General features: G+C 40.6%; 1 protein-coding gene across 1 annotated transcript in view; it reads right to left on the reverse strand.

The window, feature by feature from the left end:
* Positions 1 to 1254: 1254 nt before the first annotated feature.
* The window catches only part of LOC149170324 (THO complex subunit 3-like), a 243559-nt gene continuing 227390 nt past the window's right edge, over positions 1255 to 17423 (reverse strand). The window contains exons 8-11 of the mRNA XM_089428988.1: positions 2543 to 2629; positions 1853 to 1931; positions 1599 to 1731; positions 1255 to 1408 (exon numbers count right to left, since the gene is read on the reverse strand). Of these exons, the coding sequence (XP_089285114.1) occupies positions 1374 to 1408; positions 1599 to 1731; positions 1853 to 1931; positions 2543 to 2629 (334 nt within the window). The 3' untranslated portion in view covers positions 1255 to 1373. The remainder of the gene's footprint in view (positions 1409 to 1598; positions 1732 to 1852; positions 1932 to 2542; positions 2630 to 17423) is intronic.

Genomic DNA, 17423 nt, shown 5'->3' on the forward strand with positions numbered 1-17423 from the left:
AGAAAGTCGATTTGTTGACTTGCTCCCTCTCAGCCCCATAGAATCTCCCCAGCGCTGCCTCTAAGGGCCTGCGTCAGCGCCTACGACATCTGCATCACCTGCGTCGGCCCCTACAGCCTCTGCATCACCCTCTCTTGGACTGCGTTGTCTCTCCCGGTGCTGCTCTGCCTCTCTGCTATGTATTTTTCGGCCTTGGATTGAAGTCCCTCTACCGAACTGCCCCTCACTGCAACTCAGGTCACTAGCTCAATTTTCTCAGCAAGCCTTGCCCCAGAAAAATCTAACTCTTTGATCAATTCGATGTATCTCCAACTGACCCTCAAGCCTCCTCTTATACTTTTCTTGTTGATGCATCAACGGTCGTGATCTAATCTCTAATCAACAGCTAAGATTAAAACAAGCTTGATCCTCATCACTTAGAACCTTCTCACCCATATTTTTATTAATACATGTTAAAAAAATTATTTTCGTAAGTTTAGACTTAGGTACCCATTAAAAATATTAATTATTTTAATAACTCCTCATCCAGGTGGAATTTCTCCAAACGATTGCTGGGTTCTAGAGATCTTATGTGTTCTAGCCCCTCCACCAAATTTCGGAGCTAGAGCACATCCGATGCTACCCAAAATCAACAATCAATGGTTTGCAAATGAATACGTAAGAATGGGCTGAGATTCCTGAACAGAGTTTATGGCAAAGGTGGAACACTTGTATTATAAGTCTCTAACTTTCAACCAGAAAAATACTTTCATATTGCGCACCTGCTAATGCCAACATAAGACTAGGCATGGACTTGTCAGTGCCATCCTCCCATGCCATTAGCTAACTTACACGATTTCATATCTCAATTCAGCCACAAATTGGAGAAGGTCAAGCACTTAATGAACATTTGAAACACTACCTTAGAAAAGTGTTAAATCTTTGTGACAACACTCAAATTAAGCTCAAACAGGAAACCTCATAATTCAAGCTTTATTCACAACCTAACAACTATTTTCATATCTTACCCTCTTTACAACCTCATCTCTTGAAATTTTACCTATAATCTGGGTATTGCAAGTTATAAAAAGAACATCTGCAGCCTGGCATTGATTTTAAAGTGTCCCATCTAACAGGGACTTGGAACATAACCAACCAATGAACTCCATTGAAAAGATCTAGGTACAGAAGAGGCATGTGCAATCCGCAGTCACTTTTTCAATGTCCGGGTCAAAAACAATGTTCCCCAAAATCTAGTTCTACTCCACTATGGCATAGATAATGATCCAACTTCCATAGTAATTTTATGGTGTAAATCTGACAATAATTATTAGCCTCAAAATGCCGTCTTTGATGAAGCATAACCACATGAGCCAAGTCAACTTAGAGAGAATTTATGGAGTCTCAAAACCAAAAACTCTGAACACACCTGCATCATAAACCAACTGGAATTAGACAACAGATTTTTTTGTCAATTGCAAAAACTGCAATTAATAAATGGCTTAATTAGGAGATGCCGTCAGCTTCCACAAGTGTATTCATAATTATAGGAAACTAGAAAGGGAAACTGTTCAACAGTTTATCCACCATTAAAAAGAATCATGAAAGTTAATAATAACCTTCATCTTGCATGTACTTATTTTTATCATCTCCAGCAAACGCCAAGAGATTGTATTTGGGATTCCACTCAACACTATTCATGGCTGCTCGACAAGATATTTGATGTACAGTCCGTCCAGTCTGAACATCAGCCTATAACAAAAGATGGCACATTCTTGCTGGTGAAATTTTGTACAAGTTCAACATATATAAGGTCAATAGTTGATATGGCTTGCAATAAAATGATACAGCAATAGTCATAGATGTAGCATACAATATCAATAAAAAGATCCTCACTGGCAGAAGCTATGTATTGCCCATCATGATTGAAGCTGATTGTCCGCACTGGCCACCTGAATAAGGTTTCATATCAATCTTCCAAACGAAACCCAAGTGACACAGAAATTAAAAAATTTCAAATTTATATTGGAAGACCACGGAACAGTGGCAAGAAAAATTTGCATTTCTTAGACATCAAGCGACTCGTAATTTGCAAATGATGACAAAAGAAGAGATCCAAAATTCACATAAATGAGACCAGCTCTACATAGAAAAATACAAACTATTCAAATATCCGATCAGCTGAAACCAGATTAACCTTGACAGGAAGCAGACATATACAGCTAGATTATGTTTCATATTGACCAACACATGCCTAAAATAACTACTGTTTGCCTTTGGAAGTGAACACTGAAGGCTGATAGCAACCATTTAAAAATTAATCAGAGGAGGATTGTTGAGTGATAATTTGACAAGATTTCATTTTAGTTGGCCCTAAATAAATGAGAATATTGGTATACTAAACACAAGTGGATCAGTACATGGTGTCACACATACAGCAATGCATCCTTGCTAAAAGAACATACAGAATGAACAAGAGAAAACCTAGTTTCAGTTTTAGGCATTCACATCATATTTCTAGGCATGCATTGAAACTTGTAAATTGACCCAGGAGATAACATACTCGAGTTTGGTAAATGTTCGAACACATAACATCTCAGAAAGATCCCAAAGGCTTACAAGGGCATCTGCACTTCCAACAGCAAAGTACCTGCCAGAAAGAAAACAAAATTGTTAAAATCTGTGAGAACTTCTACAAGAGAAAGACTTTGTTTCTCAAAATATCACACTTGGGTGTTTTCAACCCTGCATTAGAGATTGTGTATCCCTCAGATGATTCCACCTTAAAAAAACAACTTGCATTTAGACAGACGCTGAGAAATAAATAATCATTAGAAAGCAATAGTAAGGCTTACCCATCCCCTCCCCCACTCCTGCAATGTATGTTTGACTATAACTCTCTCTCCCGAAACTAAGGTGTCCAAAATTCACATAAGGCATACAGTTTTGGAAGGAATGCTATAATTGAAGGCTAACCTATGCAAATATGAATAAATTATATATGAATCTGAAAATTCAGAGCTCCACAGATTAAGGGCGCATTCAATCCTAACACAGAAGAGATACTTCCAGTATGTCCATCATCAACATATACATCATCCAGGCAAATAGATGAAAGTTAAAAACATACCAGGTGGACATAACATCTACAGAAGTATTTTCACATTGGATGATTCAAAACTCAAAAGATAGACTTATCATAGTCAGCTGACCAACAGCCCGAAAATGAAAATAACACATGAACTGCTTTCTTATGAGCAGATACAGCATCAAGCGACACAATAGAAAACCACTCAACTAAGGGGTCAAAGTCTCATGGAATATCTTATCAAATTTTGGGTATAGAAACTCTTATTGTAAATTATTCTCTTTTGATTTGATTAAGCATAAGACAGAAGTGATAAAAGTTGACTATGCCAACTGATCCCTTGCTGAATGATCAAAGTTGACAATGTCAACCTGACCTCCATTATAAACGAGGAACAGTAAGGGTTATGATTTATTCATTGTATTATTATATCTCTCTCACTAGTGAAAGATAAGAAGTGATGTGGATTGTAAAAAGCTTCATTCATTAATAAGATAAGTGCAATATCTTCAGCATTAGGTTTTCCTCCAGATCAGTCAGGTTATTTCCAACTATATATCTTGCGTTCATTATGGGCTTGTGCATTTGTTTGTTCAGTTACATGTATGCTAATAGCACAAAACTGTTAATTCTGTTATAAATATGTTTAGTAACACTTAAAACCAATGAGCTTAGTTGGGTCAAAACTGAATCCAACATCTAAGGGACCTCATGACTGAACTCACAAGTCCTCTTGTAGCCCAAGAAACACTAGCACTAGACAATTTTCAGTGAACTCCCCACAAGTTCTGTGTGACAAGCCCATTCAGGGAATTTGATTGATAAAAAATCTAATCCAAATAAGTGGATCATCTTCTTAATGACCTTTCCTGAAGCTTTCGATTTAGTATTTTACAAAAGACAATGGTAATAATTCCTGTAGACACTATCGAGGCAGATGGTCTAGTCTGCTATCACAATGGTAAAATAAAATAAAATAAAAACTGCCCATTATCAGATATTTTATTTCTGGATGCACAGTATAGGGTTTATTCTATCGACCAACAAATAATATAAACAGAAAAGATATTTTATTGATATGGCACAACTTTGGGATCACAATCTCAGTTATTATAAAAGCTCCAATAGGGCATGTACTCATGATAAAACTTCAGATATAAGGAAAATAACTGCTCAAATCCAACATATGATTGCCAGCATCACATATCACTTTAGTTTTAATCATTCAATATGATCCGCCATTACTTTTGTCCTGGGTCCCAAATTTAGGGTTTGATCACTGATCCAGAGCCTACTTATCATTAAGATTACCTCTCGGACTGGTTTGGGTTGGCAACACGTGCATATCCTGACCATTGACAATTCATCTATTTATTACTGTGTTTTTGGAATCCTTAATAGGCAATATGAGTAGCATAATGCAGTTCATTGCATCTCCGGAAGAGCTCTCCCAATAATGTACAAAGATTAAAGAATTCCATGCATCTATGATAATTTGGTTGTCAATAAACCAAAGACATGTTTTGTAGAAACTAGAAACTGAAATTGTTTGTATACAATCTATGGTTCGTTCAATACAAATTATTCAGAAGGACCTAGAGGGCAAACCTGTGACAATAACGGAATGATTTTCCATGTTCTGGGGACATGGACATGTTAACACACAATCTAGCAGGACCCTAAGGAAGGTAAACCTAAGGGACAACTACTAGGCTAAGTGACAACAATGACCCACTGTCACCTCAGTCAAAGTCCCCTGCTTTTTATGGACTTTCACTGATGGGAGGAGTCCCAGTAGGAAGGGAATCACTAAGAATAAAAGGATCAATGATTTAGGTATAGCATGATTCCACCAAGCCCATTCAAGGAGAGACACAACAATGGCTCAATGCTTCAAGGAAGCTAATACACTCTCCAAGAAAGGCTTTAAGAAGAAGAGATCAAAACTTAGGGTTTTAGATATGATGATGGTAATGGATATTCCTAAGGTCAAGACTCTAGGAGATGAGGTAGGACCTCTTACAAAATCTCTATGTGATGATTTAACACTTCCAAAAGGCTCTTTGCTCTCTTTGAGAGACCTGAGAAAGACTTGCACTAGACCTAACATTTTATGAATAAACGTGAGAAGAAATGCTTTCAAAGTACTCATTACGTCAAGGAAACGGATGAGAAAGGGATTCTTGAGATTTATTCCAACGAATACTATGCTCATATAACCCTCAAGGAAGTCCCCATCATGAGAGAGAAAGACCTAGGTTTTCCCTCTTAGAGTAGCACCTAGGGAAAGAGATTTTAATATTTTATGGATGACACTTGGGCACATGCCCACCAAACTTGGAGCATAGCTAGCCTAGACCATGAGCTTGATGTTTGGACCCTTGGATTCCCAAAAAATCACCTCCATAAAATTTTAATGCAAGCCCTAGATTTCCACCCTACCTTTAGGGGACTGAAATTTAAGAGGAGAAAATATGGAGAAAGAGGAGTTTGATCCCCACAATCCTTGGACTATTGCCTAGTCCTTTGGGCTTTGGAGTCCTAGATGCATTAGATTGGCCAAATTTGTCTTCAAGGAGGTCAAAAGTTGGTTCCCTAGCTACTCACCTTCAACAATTAACTACTATTTGAATATGGAGTTACATGAAGAAAAATAACATTTCATCACTTGGAACATTCATTGCATGGTATATAATGCATAACATATCCCAGAGCCAAGTTCCAACCACAACTTCCAAAAACTTTCTTCAACAAAATTAGGGCACAATAGCATCTACATTAGTTGCAACAATTACATACATTAGACATTTTCAAGAGAAAATTTTCATCAACACAATAACTTACAACATAATCATGCAATATATACATCCATATTCAAGAAGTAGCCCCAAGACAAGATATAAACTTAGCTCCAAATATCACGGTGCATCCAAGATACTCCAATCCAAAGAAAATGTGAGTTCTCTTACAAGAGAAGAATCCAAGTGATGATGATGAGTTCTCATAAATGAGACTCACTTCTATTTATATGAGTATCTCTAAATCAAATTAGCCTAATGAACCCCCAAAATTAAAAAATAATGTGCTAAAAACAAGCCTTTGTCATAGGGTGGCCAAGTAGCTATCACAAGTTATGAATTAGCCATCCATATGCAAGTCGAGTTGATGACGTCATGATGATGTAGGTTCGTTGGAGTGCCATGTTGAGCCCTCTAAGTGCCATGATGAGAGAGAGGGTTCCAATAAGGATGAATTAGGGGATGGCCCCGAATTTTCCATGCAAATCATCAGATGGGGCCCCGAATTTTCCATGCAAATCATCAGATGGGGCCCCAAAGTGGATTTGGAGCACAAATGTTGGTCTCATGGGTCTCTAGATGAAAGAAAAGCTTATACAATGCTCCAAATGAGGGCTCTGATGATGGTGCCTACCATCCCAAGCCTCAAACGTGAGACAATCCTCCTTCGGGCGTTGGATCAGTTGCCATGATCTGGTCATGTTAAGCTGATCGGAGCACATTGGTCCAAGTGCATCATCTCACGAATAATGTGGGGCAATCAACAAACTGCTGAAGGCACTGAAGGTGCCTATGGCATGAAATGATGCTCTAACACATGATGGAGTCCCATGGCTCTCAATGCATCCCCTAGGGGTGTCAATATGATCCTCTGGTGGGCTTGGGCCCAAATTAAGTTGCCCAACCCATGATGAAACCACCTTCCAATTACATATAAGATCCAATACGCTTCCTCACCATCAGCTACAGTAAATCATTAATGCATCTAATTGAACCAAGCTTGTTAATCAAGGGCACATTGAGACTTCATAATGGGTTTCCCTTCCAAATTTGGGGCTTTAAGCTTGTAATAGTGTTACCTCCCTAGGTAGGAATGGCTATTAAACAACACTATTAGGTGTTCCCAACCTCTAAAGAGAAAGATAAGTCCAAGGTACATCCTTCAATTAATAGGGGTCATGTGGATAATGATGAGGTGGATAGGGACGCAAGAGTCTCAAAGCCAAATGCCATGGATTCAAGGATGTTAATGATGAGGGATGTCCACATATCTAGGTGTATGGATGTAGGAGGGAGAAATCGTGGATACATGAGTTACCCCAAACATTGTTTTTCCACCCTTTTTCATTTTCCTTTTTCCTTTTCTTGATTTTTCTTTGTATTACTGCCCATGCCTCCAGGGGATGAGGACATGTTGTGTATGATATAAGCAGTTATTACCCTCTTAAGGTGGGGCAGTCATCACCCACCAGGGGTTGGGACGTGCATGGGTTCCTCAATGATGTGGGGGCACTCATGGAACCCTAAGAACTATTGAGAAATCTAGGGCAGCTAGATTAAGGGTGATTTCTCACTACTTTGATAACAACTTGTGCTATTCTTTTACTTCAACTTGTAGTTCTTATGATTATTAGCTTCTTCTTATAGTGTTATTATAGTTTTCTAATCATCAAACAAATGAAGATCAATAGAACACAGTAGACACAAGATATAAGCTGCTAGCCAAGGCCAAAACCTCTCATAGAGAGGAAAACCCACAAGTAATTCTTCTCTTCTTATAGAATCTTCGAATGATGAATTCCAAGACCATTAGATGCAAGACTAAGACCCCTCCAAGACCAAGTCAACATTCCTTCTAGATGAGCAACATATTTTGTCCTTCCAGCAACTTCAACCCTAGCAACTTTCTGCAACTTTGACCCCAGCGACAATTTTGGCCTTCACTGCAGGTCTGCAATTTTTGGCCCTTCTGTAGTAGCTGCAATTTTGCACGTGTGGGATAGAGAGGCTAATTTATGCCTCCTTACTCCTTCGCTTGGCTTGCTTCTTCTTTCTTGAACAAATGGAAGATATGGCTTGCCTTTTGATTACAGATTTTTGGCCTTCCTTAGAGATCTGGTAGTGCATTGAGTACACAAGAGGTCATCTCTGGATTTGACATTGTTTCTCCTAGCTCTTGTAGTTAATCTTTAATTTGAGATACTTTCATGAGATATGGTGCTACCCCTTCTTCTTTTGATACTTTTATTTTGTATAATTCGGTACTTAAAGATGTTATTCCCCAACTATACTTACAAAGTATAAATCTCCCAACTTGTCATAGATTTCTTTCATGTCTTCAATTTTGATACAAAGGGAATGAGAGAATCCTTGATAGATTCAATGAAAGTTCTTTGAGCCCTTATTTCTCCTTTCGTATATTTTGATGATGGTTGAGATTGTTCTTGAGGAAGCTTTTTGATGGAGCCCTTGACATACTAAAAAACTTCATTTTCTGTGAGAATCAAATCTATTCTCTTCTTCCATGCAAGGTAGTTTGATGTCCCAATAAGTTTATTTTTCTCCTTGCAGAAAGTAGTCATTTGATTTGTAGGTTGAGCCATAAATATAAACTACTTACTTGATAAATGAAGATGCTTCCTTGAAGATGATGTCTTCCACTAGATGCTTCCTTGATGATGATGTCTTCTTGTGAGCTTTATAAGGAGAGATGATCTTCCTTCTTCAAAATGATAGTGCTTGTTCTCTTCAATATGAGGGAGATCACTTCAATTCCTTTGATGATGAGTGGTTTCTCATTACTTTGATAACTGCTTGTGATATTCTTTTACTTCAGCTTATATTTCTCATGATTACTAGCTTCTTCTTCTAGTGTTATTATATTTTTCTAGTCATCAAACAACTATCAAACAAATGAAGATCAATAAAACATAGTAGACACAAGATATAACTTGTTAGCCAAGGCCAAAACCTCTACTAGAGAGGAAAACCCACAAGTAACTCTTCTCTTCTTATAGAATCTTCGGATGATGAATTCCAAGACCATTAGACCCAAAATTGAGACCCCTCCAAGACCAAGTCAACCTTCCTTCTAGATGAGCAACAAATCTTGTCCTTCTAGCAACTTCAACAACCTCAACCCTAGAATTTTTCTGCAACTTCGACCCCCAGCAACAATTTTAGCCTTCACTACAAGTCTGCAATTTTCGGCCCTTCTGCAGTAGTTGCAATTTTGCATGTGTGGGATAGAGGCTAATTTATGCCTCCTTACTCCTTTGCTTGGCTTGCTTCTTCTTTCTTGAACAAATGGATGATGTCTTGCCTTTTGATTAGAAATTTTTGGCCTTCCTTGGAGATCTGAAATTTCGTCCTATATAGCTTCAAAAACCCTAGCCTCCTCTTCGCACATGTGAGAAAGATTGTGTTGATTTGGGGTAGCATCAAATGTGCTCTAGCCACAAAAATTAGTGGAGAGGCTAAAGCACATAAGATCTCCAATACCCAGAAATGGTTTGGGCAGATTCTAAACAGTTTGAGAGATATTAAAATAATTAATATTTTTAATAATGTCCCTAAGTCTAAAATTAGGGAAAATAAAATATTAATGTGAATTAATATAAAGATGTGTTAGAAGGGTCCAAAAGCCATGGATCAAGCCAGAATTAATCTTAGCCATTGATTAGGGACTTAATCTTGGCCGTTGAATTGTCAACGAGACAAGTATAAGAGGAGGCTTAAGGGTCACTTGGAGAATACACCAAGAGTTGATCAAGATTTCGATTTTCTGGGGCAGGGTTTGTTGAGGAAGTCGAAAGAGTGATCAGAGTTGCAGCTGAGGGGCAGTGAATACAGAAGCAGAGAGGCATAGATAGTACCAAGAGTGCAGAAGCCGGGAGAGAGGGATGCAGAGCTAGCCAGGGCTTGCGCAGAGACAGCCAGGGGCTGCACAGTGCCTCAGAGAGCCAGCGTGGGTGATGCAGAGGCTCTAAGGGCTGACGCAGTGCCTCCAAAGGTTGACACAGGGCGAGCTAGGGTGACGTTGGGCAGACGATGGGCCAGAAAGGGCTGACGCTGGGGTTTTCGTGGGGCAGATTAAAGCTGGGAGCTGTCGAAGTGTTTATCCAAGGTTTCAGCCGGAACATCTGTCTTCAACTGAGAGGTACTATTGTCAAAATTATTCTTTGTTGGGTGAGCCGCTTTTGGCACCAAATTATATTCTGAAACTGATTAATAATTAAAACCCTTAGATAGCTGCACCGGTTTTCCCACATTGGGTTTTTCCGGGGGCATTGGTCCAAAAACAATGGCGTCACATGTGTGCTTGTTTTGTTTCCTTCAGTTGACGATCTGTAATGTGTTGAGCATGTACTTGTATTTATTTTCAGTATTTACATGGCAAATAGCTTGTTAATTAATCAGAACAAGTAGGCAGAAATAAATCAAAAAAGTACATGAAGGGTTTCTAACAATTAGACTTAGAAATTCCAACACGGTATCAGAGCGTGGTTGCAGATCACAAGAGAACTGAGGACATCAACTGAGCAGAGCAGCAGCAGCAGAAATAGCTATCCCGAGTGACAAAAGTTGTTCCTAGCAGGAGAGCAGCAAGGAAGGGGTGACGCAGTGCCTACGTCATCAACTTTGAGCCAGGAAGAGGATCAGCACAGTGGCAGAGGAGAGCAGATTCAACCTACACAATGCCCAGTCATCTTTCTCAATCAAGAAGGATTGACGCTCGTGGCCAGGAGGTGCGGATTTTGCTGGTGTCAGGATTGCGCAGAGCCTAGAATCTCTAACCTTCAATTTGTTGGGGCATAGGAAGCTGTGGGTAAGTTGCAAAGTGAAGTTAGTAGGGTATTGTGGTCAGAACAGTACCTAACAGGGTAAGACCAAGGAGGAGGGAATTGCTGCCGAGGATTTCTAGCCAAGAAATCTGGATCAATGGTGCAGCTGCACTAACGATCGGAGTGGGGGCATCTCGACATTGGCAGAAGGGTTTCCAGGAGGGAAATCGAGGCTCAAAGGGAGTCACACCAAGAACTTCTAGGAGGGAAGTAGAGGAGCAGCGAGATGGCAGTGAATGGGGTAAGAGACCAGGACAGACTGGACAAAGCCTCAAACTTCATAGTCTGGAAGGCCAGAATCTTGTCTGTTCTAGACAGGAATCATGTCAAGCACTTCGCCTTGAGGACAATAGTGGTCCCAGTTGACCCGGGTAATAACGATAAGTACGAGGATGCAATGGCGAGGGCTAAGAGCATCATCCTTGATGGGGTCAAGGACCATATAGTACCACATATTGCCAAGAAGAATACGGCAAATGAGATGTGGGAGGCCCTAAAGAAATTGTATCAGCATACTTCCGTGCAGAGGAAGATGCTACTAGAAAATCAGTTGCGGTCATACCAGATGCAGAAGGGAGAACAGATCGACACCTTCGTTGGTCGATTCAAGGAGATCTGCGATCAGCTGACTTCCATAGGGGCCACGCCGGATCAAGAATCGATTGTGAGAACAGCCCTGAAAGGAGTCTCTAAAGACTGCGAGGTGTTTGTCCAGAGCATATTGGGCAGGGCGACCCTTCCAGATTGGGAGGAAATGTGGGCAACTCTTCGCCATGAAGAGATTAGAAGACTGACCAAGGCAAGAAGCAGCAGCAAGGGGGTCAGAATCAAGAAGGAGGAGGAGGTGGATGCTGTCCTAGCATCTAAGGGAAAGTAAGAGAAACGGAAGAAGGACCTCTCCAAGGTCAAATGCTTCAACTGTGGGGAACTGGGTCACTATGTGAGCCAGTGTCCAAGGAAGAAGAGCAAAGGAGAGGCTTCCAAGACCAAGGTTGTGCCAGCAAGGGCGGAGAAGGAAGTGGAGACAGATGATGACTGTGCCATGAGTGCTCACACGCCACTTGAGCAGAAGTGGGGAGACATTGAGTTGTAGTCAAATAGACTACAGGCGATGAGGGGCAGGACCTCGAGGTACCCAGCCTCTTTGATTATACCTTGCTACAAGAGCCATGAAGTAGTGGCAGATGTCAATAGAGACGGATGCAGATGAAGCGACAGAGGGAGCTACAGTTCAGGTTTCCCAGGACAACATGAGGCAGCAATGCGAGATGCATGGAGTTGTTGCAACATTGCAGAGGTCAGAGAAGGGGCACTTGTCAGCGACAGAGGGAATTTCAGCATCAAGGGTGTCTCTAGCCTGACAGAGATGTCAGATTTGGGAGATCGTTTACTTACATCTCAGTAACTGAGTTGCAGTGCAGCAGTTAGCGGTGGTAGTGCTATTGGCAGCACAATGCAGCATGATGAGAGGGGTTGTCGTATGGATGCAGCAGTGGCAGTGGTAGGGCCATGGGTAGCAGTACATGATGCAGCAGTACAAAGGATGTTGGGCAGCAGGCCTAGCATCAGCACCAAGACCGATGTCGGATGATCAGGGTGATGCTCAGTGAAGAGTATTACTAGAGCACAGTCCTCGCTAAGAGGGAGTGTTGATTTGGGGTAGCATCGGATGTGCTCTAGCCACGAAAATTGGTGGAGAGGCTAAAGCACATGAGATCTCCAATAACCAGAAATGGTTTGGGCAGATTCTAAACAGTTTGAGAGATATTAAACTAATTAATATTTTTAATGGAGTCCATAAGTCTAAACTTAGGGAAAATAAAATATTAATGTGAATTAATATAAAACTGTGTTAGAAGGGTCCAAAAGTCATGGATCAAGCCAAAATTAATCTTAGCCATTGATTAGGGACTTAATCTCGGTTGTTGAATTGTTAACGAGAAAAGTATAAGAGGAGGCTTGAGGGTCACTTGGAGAATACACCAAGAGTTGATCAAGATTTCGATTTTCTGGGGCAAGGTTTGCTGAGGAAGTCGAAAGAGTGATCAGAGTTGCAGCTGAGCGGCAGTGAATACAGAAGCATAGAGGTAGAGATAGTACGAGGAGGATCAGCGCAGAAGCCGGGAGAGAGGGACACAGAGCCAGCCAGAGCTGCACGCAGAGCCATCCAGGGCTCATGCAGAGGCATCCTGGAGCTGAGCAGTGCCTCAGAGAGCCAGTGTGGGTGACACAGAGGCTCTAAGGGCTGACGCAGTGCCTCCGGAGGCTGATGCAGGGCGAGCAAGGGTGACGCTAGGCAGACGCTGGGCCAGAAAGGGTTGACGCAGTCCCTAGGGGCTAACGCTGGGATTTTCGTGGGGCAGATTGGAGCTGGGAGTTGTCAGAGTGTTTATCCAAGGTTTCAGCTGGAACATCTGTCTTCGACTGAGAGGTACTACTGTCAAAATTATTCTCTGTTGGGTGAGCTGGTTTTGGCACCCAGATTGTATTCTGAAATTGCTTAATAATTAAAACCCTCGGATAGTTGCACCGGTTTTCCCGCATTGGGTTTTTCCAAGGACATTGGTCCAAAAACAACGGTGTCACTTGTGTGCTTGTTTTGTTTCCTTCAGTTGATGATCTGTAATGTGTTGAGCATGTACTTGTATTTATTTTCAGTATTTACATGGTAAATAACTTGTTAATTAATCCAAACAGGTAGGCAGAAATATATCAAAAAAGTACATGAAGGGTTTCTAACAGTTAGACTTAGAAATTCCAACAGATTGACTCAAAAACTTTAGATTTTGTTGTCTTCTAGTCCTTGTCTTGCCCTTCACTCCTCCTTCTTGCTCTTCTACTTTTGATCGAACTTCTTGGATTATCTCTTTAAATGATCTTGAGTGTCTTGTATATATAGGCTTCTAAGGAGGTTGAATAGCCCTTAATGAGGCTGACTTCTTCTTTGTAGGCTGACTTGGTCTTGGAGGAACATTTTGACATAACTTTGACTCTAATAAATTCTTTTAACATGATACAAGATGCCCAATATGGTCTATTACATATAACAATGAATATTTTGACTCCTTGCCTCTAATGACAAACCCTATGTTAATTTTAGGTATGTTCTATGCTTAGTGCAATTTACTTCAATTTTCCATATTAGCTCAATATCAATTCCAGATTAGCAATCACATTTAGCATGATAGTAAAATACAGATAGAACATAAACATAAATCATAGAAGAACAAGCCAAGACAAGAAGACACAAGATGTGGCGCCAGCCAGGGACAAACCCCAATGTGGGGAAACCCTTGATCAATTCTTCTTATGTTCTTCAAAAGTTCAGGAAAGAGAAAGAGATAGTACATATACATCAGAAGTCAACATTTTGACTTGACAAAATGTTGAGCAGAGATCTTCACTATGAAGACAACACATGAGGTAGTTGATCTGAACTCCGGTGAAGACCTACTGCTTCAACTAATCCTACAAGGTGACTCCATCACCATGTTGCACCCATCACTATGTTGCGCCTCGTTATCATGTTGCACCTCATCATCATGCTACACCCATCATTGTGCTGCACCCAATCATTGTGCTACTCCCATCACAGAGCTCCACCCAATCATTACTATGTTGCATCTATCATTATGTTGCATCCTTCATGCTGCACTATGTATACTGCAATACATCATCATCATCATGTTGCACCCATCATCAACAAGTTGCTACAATACATCATGTTGTTGCTATACATCCATGCCCATCATCACAGCTCTGCACCATGCTGCACCCATCCTCACTATCACCTATCACATCATTATGTTACACCATTGTTATTATGCACTATGTTGCAACATTCATCATGTTGCACTATGCATCACTATGTTGCACCACTGTCACTGTTCACTATGTTGCACCATACTGCACCATGCTACCCACATCATGTTGTCACCTATCACACCATGTCCATCATCACTGTGTTGTACACTGCAATACTGTCATGGGACAGCCTTAGTTGCTTGCTATGGCTTGCAACCTAGCAAAGCAGCTAGCTATAGCAACCCTTCAAATCAAGCTCATCACCAATATGCCCAGACAATCCTTAATTAGGCCACGTTGTCATCTACAACAATGTGACATCATGACAGCAATACAAGACTACTAATGGGCCTCTCTTAACAGCAGGTAAGGGCTGCGTAATAAGTCTTCCTCCATGACAGCTTCTAAACAATGATAGTCCTTTTCTTCCACACTGGAAGTTCCACTACCAAGGGCTCCTTCTGCTTGCTGCGTATAAGAGCTTTTTTTGCCAGCGTATAGGAGACTTTGACTGTGTATAAGGGTCAACAATTTGGGCTCTTTAGAACAGCGGATTAGGGCACATAAAACCCTCTTTAAACTGCGGCTTAGAACAGTTTGATAGGGCAGCATTAAGGCTTTATTGGGGCAGCGTTAGAAGCCTATCTTCATGACTGTTGTTAGGCTTCTTCCATAACTGCGTTAGAGTCTAGGGCATCCTCTAAGGCAGCGTATTATATTCTTCCATGACTGCGTTTAGGAGGCTTCAACGTTAGGGCTTTATTTCCATGCCAGCGTAGGTGTTTCTCCATGATAACAATAAGGCTTCTTCCATGGCTGCATTAGGCTTCTCCATTAGGGCAACGTAGAGCCTTGTCTAGGACAATGTAGAGCCTTCTTCGTCACAGCTTCTAGGGCATCTCCTATTAGGGTAGCGTATCACCTAGGGCACTCTCTCTAGATCTCATCTTCATCAAACCCAAAACAGAATGAAGAGAGATCACAAGCGTGTGTGTGACAAATGACTTAAAGTCCTCTTCTATTTATACTAAAACGTGGAGGATAAGTGGGAGCAATTTGGTTGCTGGCAACCTTGAGGAATTGCCCCATAACACAAATAAATTCATATCTCCATGAATACATGTCGGAATTGGAGGATCTTTAGATCAATCCTACACCTCTCGACGAGAAGAATCCAAGAAAAATATCAGCTGCCATGAATAAGAAGACCCACATGCAGCTTGGCCCTAGTTGCCAATTTTAACACCCTAGAAGCGCACAATGAGTGCTTTGACCTAAAAACAAATTGACCTTGAGCATGAAACCCATGCTATAAAATAACAATAGTAATTTTCTTTCTCTTTTACATCAAATACATAAAATCAAGAATAAAATATTATGAAGACCGAATCTAGTTACATATTTCAACAAGAACCATGATGATAGCCATAATGAAGGGGTTGAACTCATGTTTGGTTTTTTCCCACGTGATATTTTAATTGTTGAAATTTCTAAGTGTTACCCGTTAGAAATTTTATTTGTATTCTCTGGTTTATTTCTCCTACTTGCTAATTAGGAACAAGTTATTTAAACATATAAATATTGAAATAAACACAATACAGTCTCAACCATCTACAAATCAACAACTGAAAGAAAACAAAAACACAAGTGCAACCGTTATTTTTGGACAACTCATCCCTGGAAAAACCCAATGTGGGAAAACTGGTGCAGCGATTCTGAGGGTTTATTATTATGCAGTATTTCCTTGAGTACAACTGGGTGACAAACTGGCTCACCCAACAAATAAAAACAACCGGCAATAATACCTCTCTATTTGGAAACAAGGATTCAGAAAACATGTCCCACAAAACCCTCTCCAACAACTTTGAAGCACTGCATTGGCCCTTCTGGCCTCTGTGTCAGCCTCAAAACCCTCTGCATCAGCCCTCTGAGGCACTGCGCAGCCTCTGGAACCCTCTGCGTCACTCCTGTTGTCCTCTGCATGGATGACGTAGGCCCTCTAGCCTTTGCGTTGTCTCTGTTGGGCTCTATGTGGCCTGCTCTGGCTTCTATGCTTGCCTCTCTACCTCTGAGTTGGTCTTTCAACACTATCTCTACCTCTCTGTCCAATACTCACTACCCCTCGCTGTTGATCACCGGTTCGACTTTACTTAGAAACCCTGCTCTAGCAAATCGAATGATTGATCACTCTGGTGTATCTCCAATTGACCCTCAAGCCTCCTCTTATACTTTTTCTGTTGAGTCTTCAACGGCCGAGATTAAATCTCTAATCAACACCTAAGATTAGATTTGGCTTGATCCATGTCTTTTAGAACATTCTCACCTAGTTTTATATTAACACCCAATAACATTTTATTTTCCTAAGTTTAGACTTAAGCACCCATTAAAAATATTAATCATTTTAATATCTCTCTAACTGGGCAAAATTTCCCCAAACCATTTATGGGTCTTGGAGATCTCATGTGCTTTAGCCTCTCCACCAATTTTCATGACTAGAGCACATCCAATGCTACCCCAAATCAACATTAATGTCCCAAACATCTTTTGTATTTTATAATATCCTTTTCTTTTGTTTCTTGCTTGTGGCCATAATACGCTTTTAACATTCTTTGAGTTGCATCAACCTCCGAGTGTGATGTCCCCAACCACTTAGGAAGCATATGACAGAGTCCGTTAGCCTAACACCGTTCCCATAGGCTAAGGTTTGGAAAATTTAATAAGGGGCCTTGATTCGCATAGGGAGACATTATAAATGTCTAAGGGGTGAAAAGGGGGACACTTCCTAGGCAATTGAAATGTCACTTTAATTTTATTAAAGTGAAAAGATTATAAAGTGACTTTATAAAAGTTAATGTTGGAAATACTGCAAAGGGGGTGAATCAGTGTTTCCTTAATTTTTCACAATTGGTT

This window comes from Pinus tabuliformis, chromosome 4_2 (assembly GCF_031772625.1).
Source record: "Pinus tabuliformis cultivar Carrire ecotype Pingquan chromosome 4_2, CPIR1, whole genome shotgun sequence".
NCBI classification, from domain to species: Eukaryota; Viridiplantae; Streptophyta; class Pinopsida; order Pinales; family Pinaceae; genus Pinus; species Pinus tabuliformis.